This window comes from Lissotriton vulgaris, chromosome 7 (assembly GCF_964263255.1).
Source record: "Lissotriton vulgaris chromosome 7, aLisVul1.2, whole genome shotgun sequence".
Lineage (NCBI taxonomy): Eukaryota > Metazoa > Chordata > Amphibia > Caudata > Salamandridae > Lissotriton > Lissotriton vulgaris.
Window position 1 is genome coordinate 693,391,578 of NC_141695.1, and position 16,602 is coordinate 693,408,179.

General features: G+C 46.8%; 1 protein-coding gene across 1 annotated transcript in view; it reads right to left on the reverse strand.

The window, feature by feature from the left end:
- The window catches only part of SMURF2 (SMAD specific E3 ubiquitin protein ligase 2), a 1,116,208-nt gene that overhangs the window by 487,038 nt on the left and 612,568 nt on the right, over nucleotides 1-16,602 (reverse strand). Inside the window, exon 6 of the mRNA XM_086930925.1 lies at nucleotides 9,473-9,557. Within this exon, the coding sequence (XP_086787051.1) occupies nucleotides 9,473-9,557 (85 nt within the window). The remainder of the gene's footprint in view (nucleotides 1-9,472; nucleotides 9,558-16,602) is intronic.

A 16,602-nucleotide genomic window follows, 5' to 3' on the forward strand; every position in this document is an offset into this window, starting at 1 on the left:
TGTTTCTGTGCATGAGTTTAGATTGGGCTATTCGTTTTAACATGAAGCACAGGCTCGTGATCTCGGCAGCATCTGCCTGCATAAAGACGAGTTTTCGGATCACTGACATCACCCCATGAAAACAAATGCTGTAGGATGCACTTGGTGGTGAATAAATGCATGTGCTTTCACCGACACCAGGCTGTATCTGTCCCTGTCTCCGCGTTGGGGCCTCTCTGATCCGGTAATGTGAACACAGCCGCTCCTGGCAGGTTTGAGCTATCAGCCTGGCGCCACTAGATGGCATCGGGGAGGAGGGGGAGACCGGGTTCGGGACACAGGGCTACCAGGTCTAACAGTGCATGCAGCATCCTCGGGAAGGGGCCTGGAGCGCAGTGGGGACAGGCGCATGCAGCAGCTGCAGCGCACAGAACGTGCTGTGGAACTCTAGAACAGAAGCGTGTTAATGCATCCTCAAGCAGGCGGGATGTGTGCTGGCTGTATTTAGGAGGCGAGGCAGAAGGACGAGTGCCGACTAATTACAGACCAAGCGACTCCCAGCCGGCAACCAGGCCTGATGTGTCGGGCAAAATGTCGTGGCCTTGTGGCTTATATAAAATAACTTTTCAAAACGAACACTGGAGTTGACCGTCGCCCCCTTTTTTTTTTTTTTTTTACAAACAAAACCCTCACCATGTGTGCCCGGGACTATGCTTAGCTTCTAGTGTGGATTCCTTGACCCATACAAATTTGGGGGTTATTGGGTTAATCCCCCAACCTGGTAGCACCGTACTCACTTAGAATAATCAAGAACATCACACAGATAAGCTTGAGCGCCACCACTTCCTGTCCTCACATAAATCCCAATCCCTAGCTAACATCCAACAGTGGGTCAACAGGCAGGGGTACGGAAAGGGGCTGCATATGCAGAATGCGGGCGGCCATGGAAACAACCCTCACAAAGGCCGCACCAGCCGAGGAGGGGCCAGTAACTCATCTGTGGGCGAGGGCTGTAAGCTGAGCCGCCCACTCCAAGGGGATAGTCGATGAAAGGAGGCGCAGACCAATGTCCAAAGGGAGGAAGCCCCATGGACGAATGAGGGTCCTGAAGGGGCTCTTGAGAAGGCAGAGAGTCCACCAGAGCCACAAACTCCAAGAGGGGAGAGGCAAGGACTGATCCAGCGTCGACAGACGTCAGGGTGACGCCGAACTTTCTCCGGAGAGGAGTCGATGATCCGGCGCCGACCTCCCAAAGAGGAGTCGAAGATCTAGCATCCTCGACTGGCGCCGACTCGGCCTCAACCACAACAGGCCCAGGTTCCGAAGTAAGGAACGGAGCCAGTCTACAGCACTGGACCGGCACAGACTCTGCCTCAACCAAAACAGGCTTCAGCTCTGAAGTAAGCAACGGAGCCAGGGAGGCAAGACTACGGTGCTGAACCGGCGCCGGCCTCCGAAAAGGCTGCCAACTGTCTGGAGGGCGAAGGGGTACTCGGAGACGAGCTGCGAGCATCAGCAACCACCTGCGACGCCACAGGGAACCCCATTGGACTATGCAACGCGTTAGTGGTGCTATGGGCCTCCATCACCTGAGGCAAGGTGCTCAGTCTGTGCCGGGGGCGAACCCTCCGGCGAATCCAACGGAGACCCCGCACGCAGCGGGGGTTCTGAGGACGCCCCTGGGAGAGGAGGGGACCCAAGGGAGGCCTGCATCTGGGTCGAGTCGTCCCCGAAATAGAAGATAGGGGAGGGCAGACCCTCTGGGGTGCACGCCCGGAGAAGTCTGGGAACTAGTGGACCCTACAACAGGAGGAAGGGAGGTCGATGACCTCGGCTACAGGACTTACCAGGGACGGGCGAGCGACGCACACAGGAACCAGACGGCGACCGACCCCGCAAACGGAACACTCTGCTACCGGGACCAGTCGCCGAAGAGGAGGCCAGGGGCCATGACGACTCCGACTGGGACACGCGAGCCGAAAGTACCTACATCCGGCGCTCCCGCTGGGACTTCGGCTTTAGTTGTTGGCAGGCATCGCAATCCGTCAAGTCATGGTGTTCGCCCAGGCACCACATGCAGATACGGTGTGGGTCGTTGCGGACATTTGCCGCGAACAGGAGGCACATGTCTTAAAGCTCGACGGCATCGCACACTGTTCCAGACACAAAAGGGGCCTGAAAACAGGCAAGAGGTTCCGCTTACTCCGGATCTGCGTTGCACACGGAAAAGAAGGACACTGACGTCAGTGCGCCGGGAGGGACTTATATGACCTCGCTGACGTCACATGCAGGAACGACGTCAGGGCGGGGTCGTGTGGCACCGTCCCCCGACGCGCAGTGGTGCTGCTGCAAAAAATTTCCAGTTCCAGTCTGACGCCTGGGGATTATTCTAAGTTAAGGAATCTGCAGCTAGATGTCTATCAGATATAACAATTACAGTCAGAGTAGATTACTCTGTTTCTAAGATGTATACAAGGAGTTAACTTCAAGGCGATTTACAATAACAGTTATGACGCTACCACAACCGTTAAACATTAGAGTTTGACTTACACTGTGATGACTGGAAGATACTTTTTCAGCGCCTTTGGCAACACTAGAATGAAACAGCACTGTTTTGGTACTATATGCCTACTCTTTCTGGACATCTCACTACCATCCTCACTGGAGGTCAGCAGCTGGCCCCAGTGCAGTGGTCCTATAGGTGCTGTAATAACCAGATCTGAAACTCAATCATTCAATGTTCTTTCACTTCTTGCCTCGGTCCAGTGGTGCCTTGGACACCAGAATAATACTGCAAGTACTGCAGATCTCATTTGAAGGCACAAGTCTGGCTTTTCTGCTTAGCTCACTACTAGTCAGCTGACTTTGCGACCTTCAACTGGTGAGATGTGTACATTGCACTAATAACAAGGTATTTTTGCTTCCTATCCTTTTCCTTTTTTAAGTCTCGCGCTTAGCGTTGCAGTGCGCAGCACTGCTCGTGCAGAGCAAGACATTTAGTAGGTAAAAGTGGGGTTTCAGAAGCTGACCTAGGAATTACACACACACAAGCGTGTGCTTTTCCTTTTGTGGCACGCTATTGAGCTTTGCGTGCGTTTTCTTTACCAAGAGAGCACGCAATAAGCCAAAGGCCGGCGCATTGCTCCACCCATGGCCTATTGGTGTCCGTTACGCGCCACGGCCGTCATGTGGTTCCAATTATCGTGCCCAGAAACTGGTGCGATAATTGAAACCACATGGCTCGCTGTGGCGCGAGAGGGCAACACTCGCGGGCCTGTTCTTTTTTTTTTTTATCCATTTCTCAAGGAAGCAACTAAATGAAAGAAGCCATGTTTTGTTCGGGCCACTTTCACACCTCCCAGGATAGCGATGTTTATAAAACAAAGTCTACCTATTTTTATATGGTTGGCAGACGGCAAAATCGTTAAAATTCACAGCAGACAACATTCCTAGCATATACATGGTCACCCATGGAGGTTGCTTTGGTCAGTGCCTGGCTTCCTTCCAGAATCACCTGTAGCAGATACCCAGACTGTGTCCGATTCTTCGGAAGGCAGATCTGCTCTTTAAATAAAGTCAACAGCAAGGGCTTTTCAAAATCTGCAGGAAGGCAACTGCAACAGGCACCGCATTTCTGTGTTTTCAAGACCTGTTATAAGTGAATGGGAGTAACCTTGAGTACAGTAATGGGACTAGTGCTGATGACAATTAAAATAGCAATGATGATACCAATGGGACTAGTGCTCCGGACACCAATGAGAATAGCACTGCTGATAACAATGGGACTAATGCCGATGTCAACAAGAAGAATAGCACTGATGATACCAATGGGACTAGTGCAGATGCCACAAATGAGAATAGCGCTGATACCAATGGGACTAGTGCCCATGACAACAATGAGAATAGCGCTGATGATACCAATGGGACTAGTGCAGATGCCAAGAATGAGAATAGCACTGATAAACCATGGGACTAGTGCTGATGCCAGCAATGAGAATAGCACGGATGATGTCAATGGGAATAGTGCAGATGCCAACAATGAGAATAGCACTGATGATACCAATGGGACTAGTGCTGATGCCAACAATGAGAATAGCGCTGATAACCATGGGACTAGTGCCCATGACAACAATGAGAATAGCGCTGATGATACCAATGGGACTAGTGCCGATGCCAACAATGAGAATAGCACTGATAATACCAATGGGACTAGTGCCGATGCCAAAGAAGAGAAAAGCACTGATGATAACAATTGGACTAGTGCCAATGACAACAATGAGATTAGCGCAGATAACAATGGGACTAGCGCAGATAACAATGGGACTAGCGCAGATAACAATGGGACTAGTGCCGATGACAATGAGAATAGCACTGATGATAACAATGGGACTAGTGCCCATGCCAACAATGTGAATAGCGCTGATGATACCAATGGGACTAGTGCCCATGACAACAATGAGAATAGCACTGATAACCATGGGACTAGTGCCCATGACAACAGTGAGAATAGCGCTGATGATACCAATGGGACTAGTGCCGATGCCAACAATGAGAATAGCGCTGATGATAAAAATGGGACTAGTGCCGATGCCAACAATGAGAATAGCACTGATAACAATGGGACTAGTGCCCATGACAACAATGAGAATGGCGCCGATGATACCAATGGGTCTAGTGCCCATGACTACAATGAGAATGGGGCTGATGATACCAATGGGACTAGTACCCATGACAACAATGAGAATGGCGCTGATGTTACCAATGGGACTAGTGCCAATGCCAACAATGAGAATAGCACTGATGATAACAATGGAACTAGTGCCGACGCGAACAATGAGAATAGCACTGATAAACCATGGGACTAGTGCCGATGCCAACATTGAGAAAAGCGCTGATGCCAATGGGACTAGTGCCAATGCCAACAATGAGAATAGCACTGATGATACCAATGGGACTAGTGCGGATGCCAACAATGAGAATAGCGCTGATAACCATGGGACTAGTGCCCATGCCAACATTGAGAATAGCTCTGATGCCAATGGGACTAGTGCCGATGCCAACAATGAGAATAGCGCTAATGATACCAATGGGACTAGTGCCGATGCCAACAATGAGGATAGCGCTGATGATACTAATGGGACTAGTGCCTATGTCAACAATGAGAATAGCACTGATAAACCATGTGACTAGTGCTGATGCCAACAATGAGAAGAGCGCTGATTATGCCAATGGGACTAGTGCTGATACCAACAATGAGAATAGCACTGATAACCATGGGGCTAGTGCCCATGCCAACACTGAGAAAAGCGCTGATGCCAATGGGACTAGTGCCGCTGCCAACGATGAGAATAGCACTGATGATACCAATGGGACTAGTGCCGATGCCAACAATGAGAATAGCGCTGATAACCATGGGACTAGTGCGGATGCCAACAATGAGAATAGCGCTGATGATACCAATGGGACTAGTGCCGATGCCAACAATGAGGATAGCGCTGATGATACCAATGGGACTAGTGCCTATGTCAATAATGAGAATAGCACTGATAATACCAATGGGACTAGTGCCGATGCCAAAGAAGAGAAAAGCACTGATGATAACAATGGGACTAGTGCCGATGACAATGAGAATAGCGCTGATGATAACAATGGGACTAATGCCGATGCCAACAATGAGAATAGTGCTGATGATACCAATGGGACTAGTGCCCATGCCAACAACGAGAAAAGCGCTGATGATACCAATGGGACGAGTACCCATGCCAACAACAAGAATAGCGCTGATGATACCAATGGGACTAGTGCCGATGCCAATAAAAATAGATCTGATCATACCAATGGGACTAGTGCTGATGCCAACAATGAGAATAGCGCTGATGATATCAATGGGACCAGTGCCGATGCCAACTCTGAGAATAGCGCTGATACCAATGGGACTAGTGCCAATGCCAACAATGAGAATAGCACTGATAATCATGGGACTAGAGCTCTTGCCAACAATGAGAATAGCGCTGGTGATACCAATAGGATTAGTGCTGATGTCAACAATGAGAATTGCACTGAATACAATGGAACTAGTCCCCATGCCAACAATGAGAATAGCACTGATGATAACAATGGGACTAGTGCCGATCCCAACAATGAGAATAGCGCTGATGATAACAATGGGACTAGTGCCGATGCCAAAAATGAGAATAGCGCTGATAACAATGGGACTAGTGCGGATGCCAACAGTGAGAGTAGCACTGATAACCATGGGACTAGTGCCCATGACAACAATGAGAATAGCACTGATGATACCAATGGGACTAGTGCCAATGCCAACAATGAGAATAGCACTAATGATAACAATGGGACTAGTGCCGATGCCAACAATGAGAATAGTGCTGATGATAACAATGGGACTAGTGGCGATACCAACAATGAGAATAGCGCTGATGATACCAATGGGACTAGTGCCGATGCCAACAATGAGAATAGCGCTGATGATACCAATGTGACCAGTGCCGATGCCAATGAAAATAGATCTGATTATACCAATGGGACTAGTGCCGATACCAACAATGAGAATAGCACTGATGATAACAATGGGACTAGTGCCCATGACAACAATGAGAATAGCGCTGATAACCATGGGACTAGTGCCTATGACAACAGTGAGAATAGCGCTGAGGATACCAATGGGACTAGTGCCGATGCCAACAATGAGAATAGCGATGATGATACCAATGGGACTAGTGCCGATGCCAACAATGAGAATAGCACTGATGATTACAATGGGACTAGTGCCCATGACAACAATGAGAATAGCACTGATAACCATGGGACTAGTGCCCATGACAACAGTGAGAATAGCGCTGATGATACCAATGGGACTAGTGCCGAAGGCAACAATGAGAATAGCGCTGATGATACCAATGGGACTAGTGCCGATGCCAACAATGAGAATAGCGCTGATGATACTAATGTGACCAGTGCTGATGCCAATGAAAATAGATCTGATCATGCCGATGGGACTAGTACCGATGCCAACAATGAGAATAGCACTGATGATAACAATGGGACTAGTGCCCATGACAACAATGAGAATAGCGCTGATGATACCAATGGGACTAGTGCCAATGCCAACAATGAGAATAGCTCTGAATACAATGGAACTAGTCCCAATGTCAACAATGAGAATAGCACTAATGATAACAATGGGACTAGTGCCGATGCCAACAATGAGAATAGCGCTGATGATAAAACTGGGACTAGTGCCGATGCCAACAATGAGAATAGCGCTGATGATAACAATGGGACTAGTGCCAATGCCAACAATGAGAATAGCGCTGATAACCATGGGACTAGTGCCGATGCCAACAATGAGAATAGCGCTGATGATAGCAATGGGACTAGTGCGGATGCCAACAATGAGAACAGCACTGATTATAACAACGGGACCAATGCCAACAATGAGAATAACACTGATGATACCAATGGGACTAGTGCTGATGCCAACAATGAGAACAGCACTGATAACCATGGGACTAGTGCCCATGACAACAATGAGAATAGCACTGATGATTCCAATGGGACTAGTGCCCGTGCAAACAATGAGGATAGCGCTGATGATACCAATGAGACTAGAGCCCGTGCAAACAATGAGAATAGCGCTGATGATACCAATGGGACTAGTGCCGATGCCAACAATGAGAATAGCACTGATAACCATGGGAATAGTGCCCATGACAACAATGAGAATAGCGCTGATGATCACAATGGGACTAGTGCCCATGACAGCAATGAGAATAGCCCTGATGATAACATCGGGACTAGTGGTGATGATAACAATGAAAATAGCACTGATGATAACAATGACTATAGCTCTGATGATAACAGTGGGAGAACAGTGAGAATAGCGCAGATTACAACAATGAGACTAGTGCTGATGACAACACTAATGACAACAACGAAAATAGCGCTGATGAGAACAATGAGACTAGTGCCGATGACAACAAGAATAGCGCAGATGGCAGAATGGCAAATTTGCATGATTAAGAGATTGTTACTCAGGGTTCGCACTGCTCATTCATAGGAGACACTGTCCTAGACTTACATGCCTCTCATCAGTGTGCACACTGGTCTTAAACCATATTCCTCCAATAGATTCTAGCACATTATTACATGTTAATATGTTCCACCGTGAGGCCTCCTGACTACTGCCATTGGGATTTAAGTTCTGCCACTATGTTGATTATAATTCCAGTGCTGGAGCATTGTGCTTTTGGTAACACGAAGCCATCTCGTGCTTTACCTGTACTTGTTTGTTTTTGTGAGTAACGTTAAAAGAGCCACTATGCGCTGTAGAAGGGTCTTTTCGGTAACAACAAGCATTTGCAATGCAATAGGTCTCGCATTTATGCGAGTTTGACATATTGGCATTGTAAATGGCAATGGCTTTTATTTATGTTTCAAAAACCAAAACATAAATAAAAGGCAATGTCATTTACAATAAAAATAGTTCAAAAACCAGCGCAAATGCGAGACCTGTTGCATTAGGAAATCGCCAATCCAGTTTAGGATGGTGTTGATTGCTTCAGCAGTATGACAGGAAAAGCTATAATTTCTGTGTTAAATTATGCTTTTTCTCTCAGAAACCTGCCCTTTTTGGTTAAATGTTTTCGTTTTTAGTAGTTCCTTGTTTTGGCACCTTACTTTGCGCCCCTGCATCATGTAGTTCTCTGATGAAAGCACTACGGAAGTCATCCTCACTCATTAACATTCAAGTTAAATGTAATCGTGCCCGGAAAGAAGTAAACGCGAGTGAAGCACATGAGGAGGGTGTTCAATATTCCTAGGTAGACTAAATTAGGTAATATGTGGATGCCATATGTTTGATGACAATCTAGACACAATCGGATGTGATTCAATCCAAGCTTAGAATTTACTCAGTTCAAGCTGCAACATGGCTAGGAATAGATTTATAATGAGTGCATAAAACTCCTGTCCTAAATGGCACAGTAATGAACATGCATCATCAGATTTTGGTTTGTCTAGTGATATTGCAATTCTAATGATGGGTGTACAAGTGTAGGATGATTTAAAAGATTACAAAAACTAATTCCAAATACATATATAGATGGAGTTGATGGACCCAAGCTATGCGAAAAGTGGAGGTCTCTTTCAGGCCGAGGTTAGATCCTGGGACCTCTGTTTTACAGAAGAAACATACCCTTAGATGTTTCATTTTTTGTTGAAGTCTTACTGGTGCTTTCCTCATCTCCGTTTAACCAGTTTTATTAATTACAACAAACAATTTGTTTCGCTGGGTGAAAAGCAACACAAGGTGCACAAAAATTAAAGAACGATCAGATCTGAAGGTGATGGAGAATAATTTAGCAAGCAACACTTTTTAACAAAACATTTTTCAAAATAACTATAGACCTCAATGTTGCCAAAACATGTCAAACAAGCTCTTAAAGGTACGGGTTTCATTATGACATTATCTTACCCATCTGGTAAATCATTATCAAAGAGACGGCTGCAGTCTACAACTTGACCTCCCGTGCCAATTCGATCCCTCGACTGAAGACTTACTTAAAAAAAAAAAGAAAAGAAACAATTAGACACATTCAAATAAAACTGTTGTGGTCGTTTGGTAAGAATCCATTTCACATCACCAGATCCATATACTCCAAATAATCAAACATCTAGTGAGAAATTTACAAACCAAACTAAGTTCCCTGAAAACATGGGGAGCGGCCATTGATCCAACACATGTCAACCGATTTACATCATTAGTAGAGCTCTTTGATAAATCTCCTGGACATAGGCGAAAACGTATTCTCCTAGGTAATCTTGGGCTTGTTAAAGGAGTGGGCATATGATAATCAGATAGTACCCACAGAACAGGGTGGGTTGAAAAAAGGACAGTCGACGGTTGACCACTGTTTTACTCTCTGGTCTATCGCTCGGAAGTCGATGGAACAGAGGGGTAATTTATTTGGCTGTTTTTTGGAATTCCGCGCGGCATTCGATGTTGTGGACAAGGAGCAGCTGTGGTCAACCCTGGTAGGGTTTGAAATACAGGACAACCATTTGGCCCTGATCCAGACCTTACATACTGAAAACTGGGCCAAACTAATTTTGGATGAGGAGGGAGGTTTGTCTGGGAAGATCCAAATTGGAAATGGTTTGAGGCAGGGGTGCGTACTTGCGCCTTTACTCTTTTCCCTGTTCATAGCAGATCTACCTCGAAAATTAAGAGAGGTTAGAGGGGCTAGCCCGAAACTGGGAGTAAACCATGTATCCTGCCTACTATATGCAGATGATCTGGTGATTATGGACCAGACGGAGATAGGTCTTCAGAGAAAATTAAACAAGTTTAAAGAATACTGTTTAATTAAAAAACTAGTAGTGAATATGGAGAAGACCAAAATTTTATGTTTCGGGAGGAGGAAAATAAAGTTCTCCTGGTATCTTGGTACAGAACTTTGAGAGGGTAAATGATTACAGATATTTAGGAATGTGGTTTCCCGAATAATTTAAAATGGTACACTCATCTGGAAACCTTACAAATGAGGGCAGTGGCTTCGGTGAAGGGCCTAAAAAGATTTAACAGTGTATACAGAGAAATGTCGGATAGGCCGATTATAAAGGCCTATCTAGCAATGGTCCCTCCACAATTCCTGTATGGGGCAGAAGAACAAAAGTTACTTACCTGTAAACTGTGGTTCTCCATTATTGGTGTCTTTCATAGATTCACATGCTTGAATATTCCCCGTTGTCGAAGTGGGAGTCCCACGGTACATAAAATAGCAGTAACATATGCATGTATACGTGAAAAATATCATAACTAAAAATATACATACATATAATGTAATAAAATTGTACATTTTAAAAAGTACCATAGAACATAATAGGCCCATTGAAAAGTCTAAGGGAGAACTCACTTTAGTAGCATATTAATGTCATTATGTGTAGGTTCACATTCCAGCCAATCAGGCTGTAGCCTCCTCTAGAACCTTCTCCTCAGAAGCCCAAGTCCTCAGATTTTCGTAGCACAAAGTAAGTAAAAGTGCCTGAGGAGAAGAGAGCCTCTGAGGGGAGGATCGCATGTGAATCTATGAAAGACACCAATACTGGAGAACCACAGTTTACAGGTAAGTAACTTTTGTTCTTCTCCAGTATTAGGGGTGTCTTTTATAGATTCACATGCTTGAATAAGAATAGAACGCAGTAAATCATCACATAAGTCATAAAGGTGATATACCAAAGCAAGTAAGGTAAACATATCAGTCAAAATGGAATGAATATTAAAATATTATTAGAAAAAACCTTTATGACTGGAGGCGGGTAGCAACAGAGGCTCACCTTTATTGGAAAAGATTCCGCAGCACCGCTTGACCTACTGCCGCATCCGCGGCGTCTGTTGATTGCAGGCAGTAGTGTTTTGTAAAAGTATGGCTGCTCGACCAAGTAGCAGCTCTGCAGATCTGCCTCAGGGGTACCCCCGCATAAAGGGCAGCAGAAGTAGACACCGCTCTAGTTGAGTGAGCACGAACTGGAGCAGGAAGGGGCATCCCAGCCCATTGGTGGCAAAAGGATATGGTAGAGGATATCCATCTGGTTATGGTCTGTTTGGTAACAGGTTGTCCTTTGCAAATTGGGCCATACGCCACAAACAATTGATCTGACTTTGACAGTTGCAGTTCGTTGAATGCAAAATTTGAGACAACGTTTCACATCCAATGAGTGTAATGACCGCTCAGCTGGAGTTTGCGGAGCAGGAAAGAAAGTCTTCAGGATTACGGGTTCGTTGAGATGAAAGTCACTGGGAACCTTCGGGATGAACTTATTAGTTCGCAATGTCACAGCCTCATTGGTGAATTGTAGAAAAGGAGGCTGTATGGTAAAGGCCTGGATGTCACTGACACGCCTCGAGGATGTCAAGGCGAGCAAGAGAGCAACTTTCCATGTGAGAAATTTTAGACTTGCAGAGTGGATAGGCTCAAATGGAGGTAGAAGCAGTTGAGACAAGACCAAATTTAAGCGCCAAGCTGGTGGAGGGCGACGGATAGGTGGAAACATCCTAAAAAGGCCCTTGTAAAATTGCTTAATGATTCTCGAGGAACATAGAGATGTAGAACCATCATGTCGGAAGCGGGAAATCGCCGCCAGAAACACTTTAAGAGTGGAGTGTAAAAGTCCTGATCTCGCCAGGGATAAAAAGAAAGGCAAGATCTGTTCAGGTTTTGCAGTCATGGGGTCCAAATCTTTAGTGCGGCACCAGACACAGAAATGTTTCCACTTTAATTGATAGGTTTTAATGGTGGACACCTCTCTGCAGCCCTCGTCGATATTTAGACGTGCAAATTCATTGTATTCAGGTTCCAGGTATGGAGTTGGAGGTATGCCGGATCCGGGTGACAGATTTGTCCCTGCTTCATCGTGAGGAGGTGAGGTAGAGGATGAAGCGGTATCGGGTCGGACTGTGAAAATAGGAGCAGGTCCGTGAACCACGGACGCCTCGGCCATTTGGGTGCAATCAGGATGATGTGGCAAGGTTGAAACCTCATCCTGTGTAACAGGTGAGGAATTATAGGAAGTGGAGGGAAAGCATAGATGAAGTCGTTCGACCAATTGATCAAAAATGCATTTCCGCTCGACTCTCTGTGGGGCTGCCGACTTGCAAAGCGTTGGCATTTCCTGTTGGTAGCAGTCGCGAAAAGATCCATCTGCGGCTGACCCCACCGCCGGAAGATGAAATCGACGGTTGGTTGGTTGAGTTCCCACTCGTGATTGTCTGACGACGCCCCGCTGAGTGAGTCCACCAGAACATTGGCCACACCCGGCACATGGATGGCTGTGAGATGAATTTGATGTTGAATTGCCCAATCCCATATTTCTTGTGCCAGTTGTGAAAGTAGGAGACCTCGTGCCGCCCTGCTTGTTGAGGTAGTGCATGCTGGTGGTGTTGTCTGTCCTCACCAACGGAGTGTGTCCCTGCACTAACCTCTGGAACGACTTTAGGGCCAAGAAAATCGCCAAGAGTTCCAGGCGATTGATATGCCAAGTACGTTGGGTCGCCGTCCACTTTCCTTTTACAGACATGCCGTCGAGATGCGCTCCCCATCCCTCGAGAGACGCGTCTGTTGTAAGCGTCAGAGTCGGAGGTTCGTCTTGGAATGAACCGCCCGTAGATATGTTTGGAGGGTGAGCCCACCACTTCAGCGCTTCCTGGATGCGAGGTGTTAGAAGGACTTTGTCCTCGAATGACCCTGACACCTGTTTCCACTGTTTGTCTAATTCCTCCTGTAGAGCCCTCATGTGCAATCTGCAATTGGGGATAAGTTGGATGCACGAGGAAGCCATGCCAAGGAATGATTTGAACATTCGAACAGAAACGTACAGTTTTGACTGTAGGAATTGCACCATCTTTACCATGCGGTCCTGTCTTTCTTGGGAAACAAACACTTTCCCCCGCCGAGAATCTAGCGAGGCTCCGAGAAATTCTCACCTTTGCGACGGATGAAAGTGTGACTTCTGGCAATTGATTGAAACCCCAAGGTTTGAAAAAGGGAGACGCAGAGCTGAGTGTGCTGCCCAGTCAGTTGAAAAGTCTTGACCTTGATGAGGAAGTCGTCCAGGTATGGATAAAATTGGACGCCTTGCAGACGCAGGAAGGCAGCTACCGGGGCCAAGATCTTGGTTAAAGACCCTCGGCGCTGATCGAAGGCCGAATGGTAGGACTTTGAATTGGAAGTGCAGCTGTCTGACTGTGAAGCATAGATACTTCCTGTGTCTGGGATGAATTGGCACATGGAAATATGCGTCTTGGAGGTCGATCGTTGAAAAGAATTCCCCTGGATTGAGATAATTCAGAATTTGAAGCAGAGTTAACATCTGATAAGTTTTCGAAATGATACATTTGTTTAGGGCCCGTAAATCCAAAATTGGACGCCATTCTCCCGACTTTTTCTTGACTAAGAAGAACCGGAAATAAAACCCCTTGCCGCGTTGACCTTGCGGCACTACCTCGATGGCTTCTTTTTTGATCATCAATTTTACCTGGGCCAAAAGTTCTTTGAGATGGGTAGAGGGTGGTCCCGAAGGTGGACGAGTGGGTGGGAATTTTGTAAACTCCAGGGTATGTCCATTGGAGATAACGTCCAGGGCCCATTGGTCGGAGGTGATTTCGGACCATTTGCAAAAGTACTTTGAGATGCGACCTCCAAGATTTACAGTCGGCAGAAGGAAGGAACTGAGACTGTCACTGCTTTTTATTGTTTGAGCCACCTCTATATGTTGTTTTTCGTTGGTATGGTCTGGTGGTGGACTGACGATTCTGGGATTGGTAGGAACCTCTCTGCGGGTTATCGTTGTAGGTGTTGTACGAAAGATATTGACCTGATCCTCGAAAAGTAGAGGAGCCTCCGTCTCTACCTCGTGCCCTCCGAAAGGACCGTTTCTTGTACTGGAGGGTAGCTAAGGACTTTGCAGTGTCGGTGTCCTTTTATATTGCCTTAAGGTCATCATCTGCATGCTTGCCAAACAACGAATCCCCGTCGTACGGCAAGTCCAGGACTTTTGCTTGTACCTCTGGACGCAAGGTGGTAGACTTCAACCAGCCTTGACGCCTCAAGACTGCAGCCCCAGCCAATTGACCAAAGCCCGTGGAGGAAATGTCGAGCCCGCATTCAATAATTTCGGATGAAATGATCTCTCCCTTCTGAATAATGGCCTGCGCTTCTGCACGGATGACATCGGGTATTTGAGGAATCAGTGCGGCAATCTCGGACCACATCTGGCGGTCGTAACGGCCCAAAATAGCCAAGGTATTAGCCGCCTTCACAGTAGTAGCCGCCATTGTTGTACATTTTTTGCCTATAGAGTCCAACTTGCGGCCTTCTTGATCAGGAGGAGACGTGAGCGGTGTAGCAGGATTGCGGGATCTTTTCTGTGCTGCCTGAGTTATAACCGAATCTGCTTTCGGTTGTGACACCAAACAGGCCGAGGCGGATGTACCATGTTACTCCGCATACTTTTACTCCGCATACCGTTACAACGCGGTATTTACAACGCATACCATTATAACGCATAGGGCTTTGGGGTGCTGGATAGTGGTAAGTATAATTTACTATTCTAACTCCAGTCCCCGTGGACCCTAGGGAAGGTGTTGGATAGTAAATTATACTTATTCCCTATCCTAGAGCGCCCCCCAGCGCAATGCGTTGTAATGGTATGCGGAGTAAAAGTCGCGTTGTAATGGTAATGCGGAGTAAAAGATGCGTTGTAACGGGTGTATACCGGCCGGGGCAGACGCCGGAGCCTTATATTTTTTGTCCAATCTGGGCAAAACTGCAGGTACCGAATTTGGATGTTTCATTAACTTAAGGCCCGCCTGCCAAATAAAGTCAATGATTGGTATTGTGTGGGGTTGCCTTTGTGAATGGTCCTTAAAATCATATAAGAAGCATTCACTTTCATGTTGTTGTTTTTCGACAGGGAGATGAAAACGCTTTGCAGCACGGACCATCAAATTATGGAAATTTGCAATGTCCACTGGAGGCGATGCTAGAGGTGAGGTGGGCGGAGTGGAAGGTGTTTGAGCCCTGCAATTGTCCCACTCATTCATATCGACGTCATTGTCGTCGTCATCAGTGTTGCGAGGATCAGAATCCTCGTTGTCGGTGTCAGGACGAGTACCCCCCCCCCCCCCGGTGACGCGGGTGGAACAGGTGCAGGTGCTTGAGGAAGTTGAGGTTGAGGTTGAGGCTGTGGAGGAAGTTGTGGTGCTGGAGAGGCAGGTGTAGATGGAGGGAACCTAAGGTTATAGTCATCTAGCATGTGCTGCAGGTTTATGACCAAAGATAAAGGTATTTGTGTAACCGGCTCGAAGTAACTGGTTCTGATTCGTCAACAGGAAATAATTCGTTCCCATCTTCGACGTTTTCCACTTCGTCACTCTCATCACTATACTCCTGGCACTTAATGTGCAAATCAGATGGACTAGATGCCTGCCCGAATAGTTGTTCCACCTCTGAATCGTTTCCGGATTCTTCCTCACCAGACTGAAACAATTGGTCTGGAAGATGAGTTCCACTTCTCACTGGACTCAGTTGAATGAGAGGTACTGTCCTCAAAGAAGAAGCAGTAACCACTGTAAAAGTGGCAGCTGTGGCCAAAGGTTGATGAGACGTCAACGAGCCTGTTGACGTAAATGCGGCAGTCTTAGAATCAACCTGAGGTGTCTGCGTCGTCGCCATAGATGTAATCAACGCTGAAATTGAAGGCTTTTTCTTCGTCGACGAAGCTTTCTTTTCCGTCGACAGAGCCGTCGACGAGATTGGAGCGTTACTCGTCGACGATGATGTAGACGTCGACGGGACAACCGCCGTCGACGAAGTCGTCGACGATGATATGATGGTCGTCGACAGAGGCGCCGTCGACGAGCTGCTTTTAGATGATGACTTGATCTTCGTTGACGGGGTTCGCGTCGACGAGGGAAGCGTCGACGATGACTTCTTTGTCGACGGTTTTGATTTGACACTCGTCTACGAGATCTTCACAATAGAAGTAATGGGTCTCACCTCCTGGGCTGTCGTCGACGAGGTGATCGCCGTCGACGTAGCACTGGTT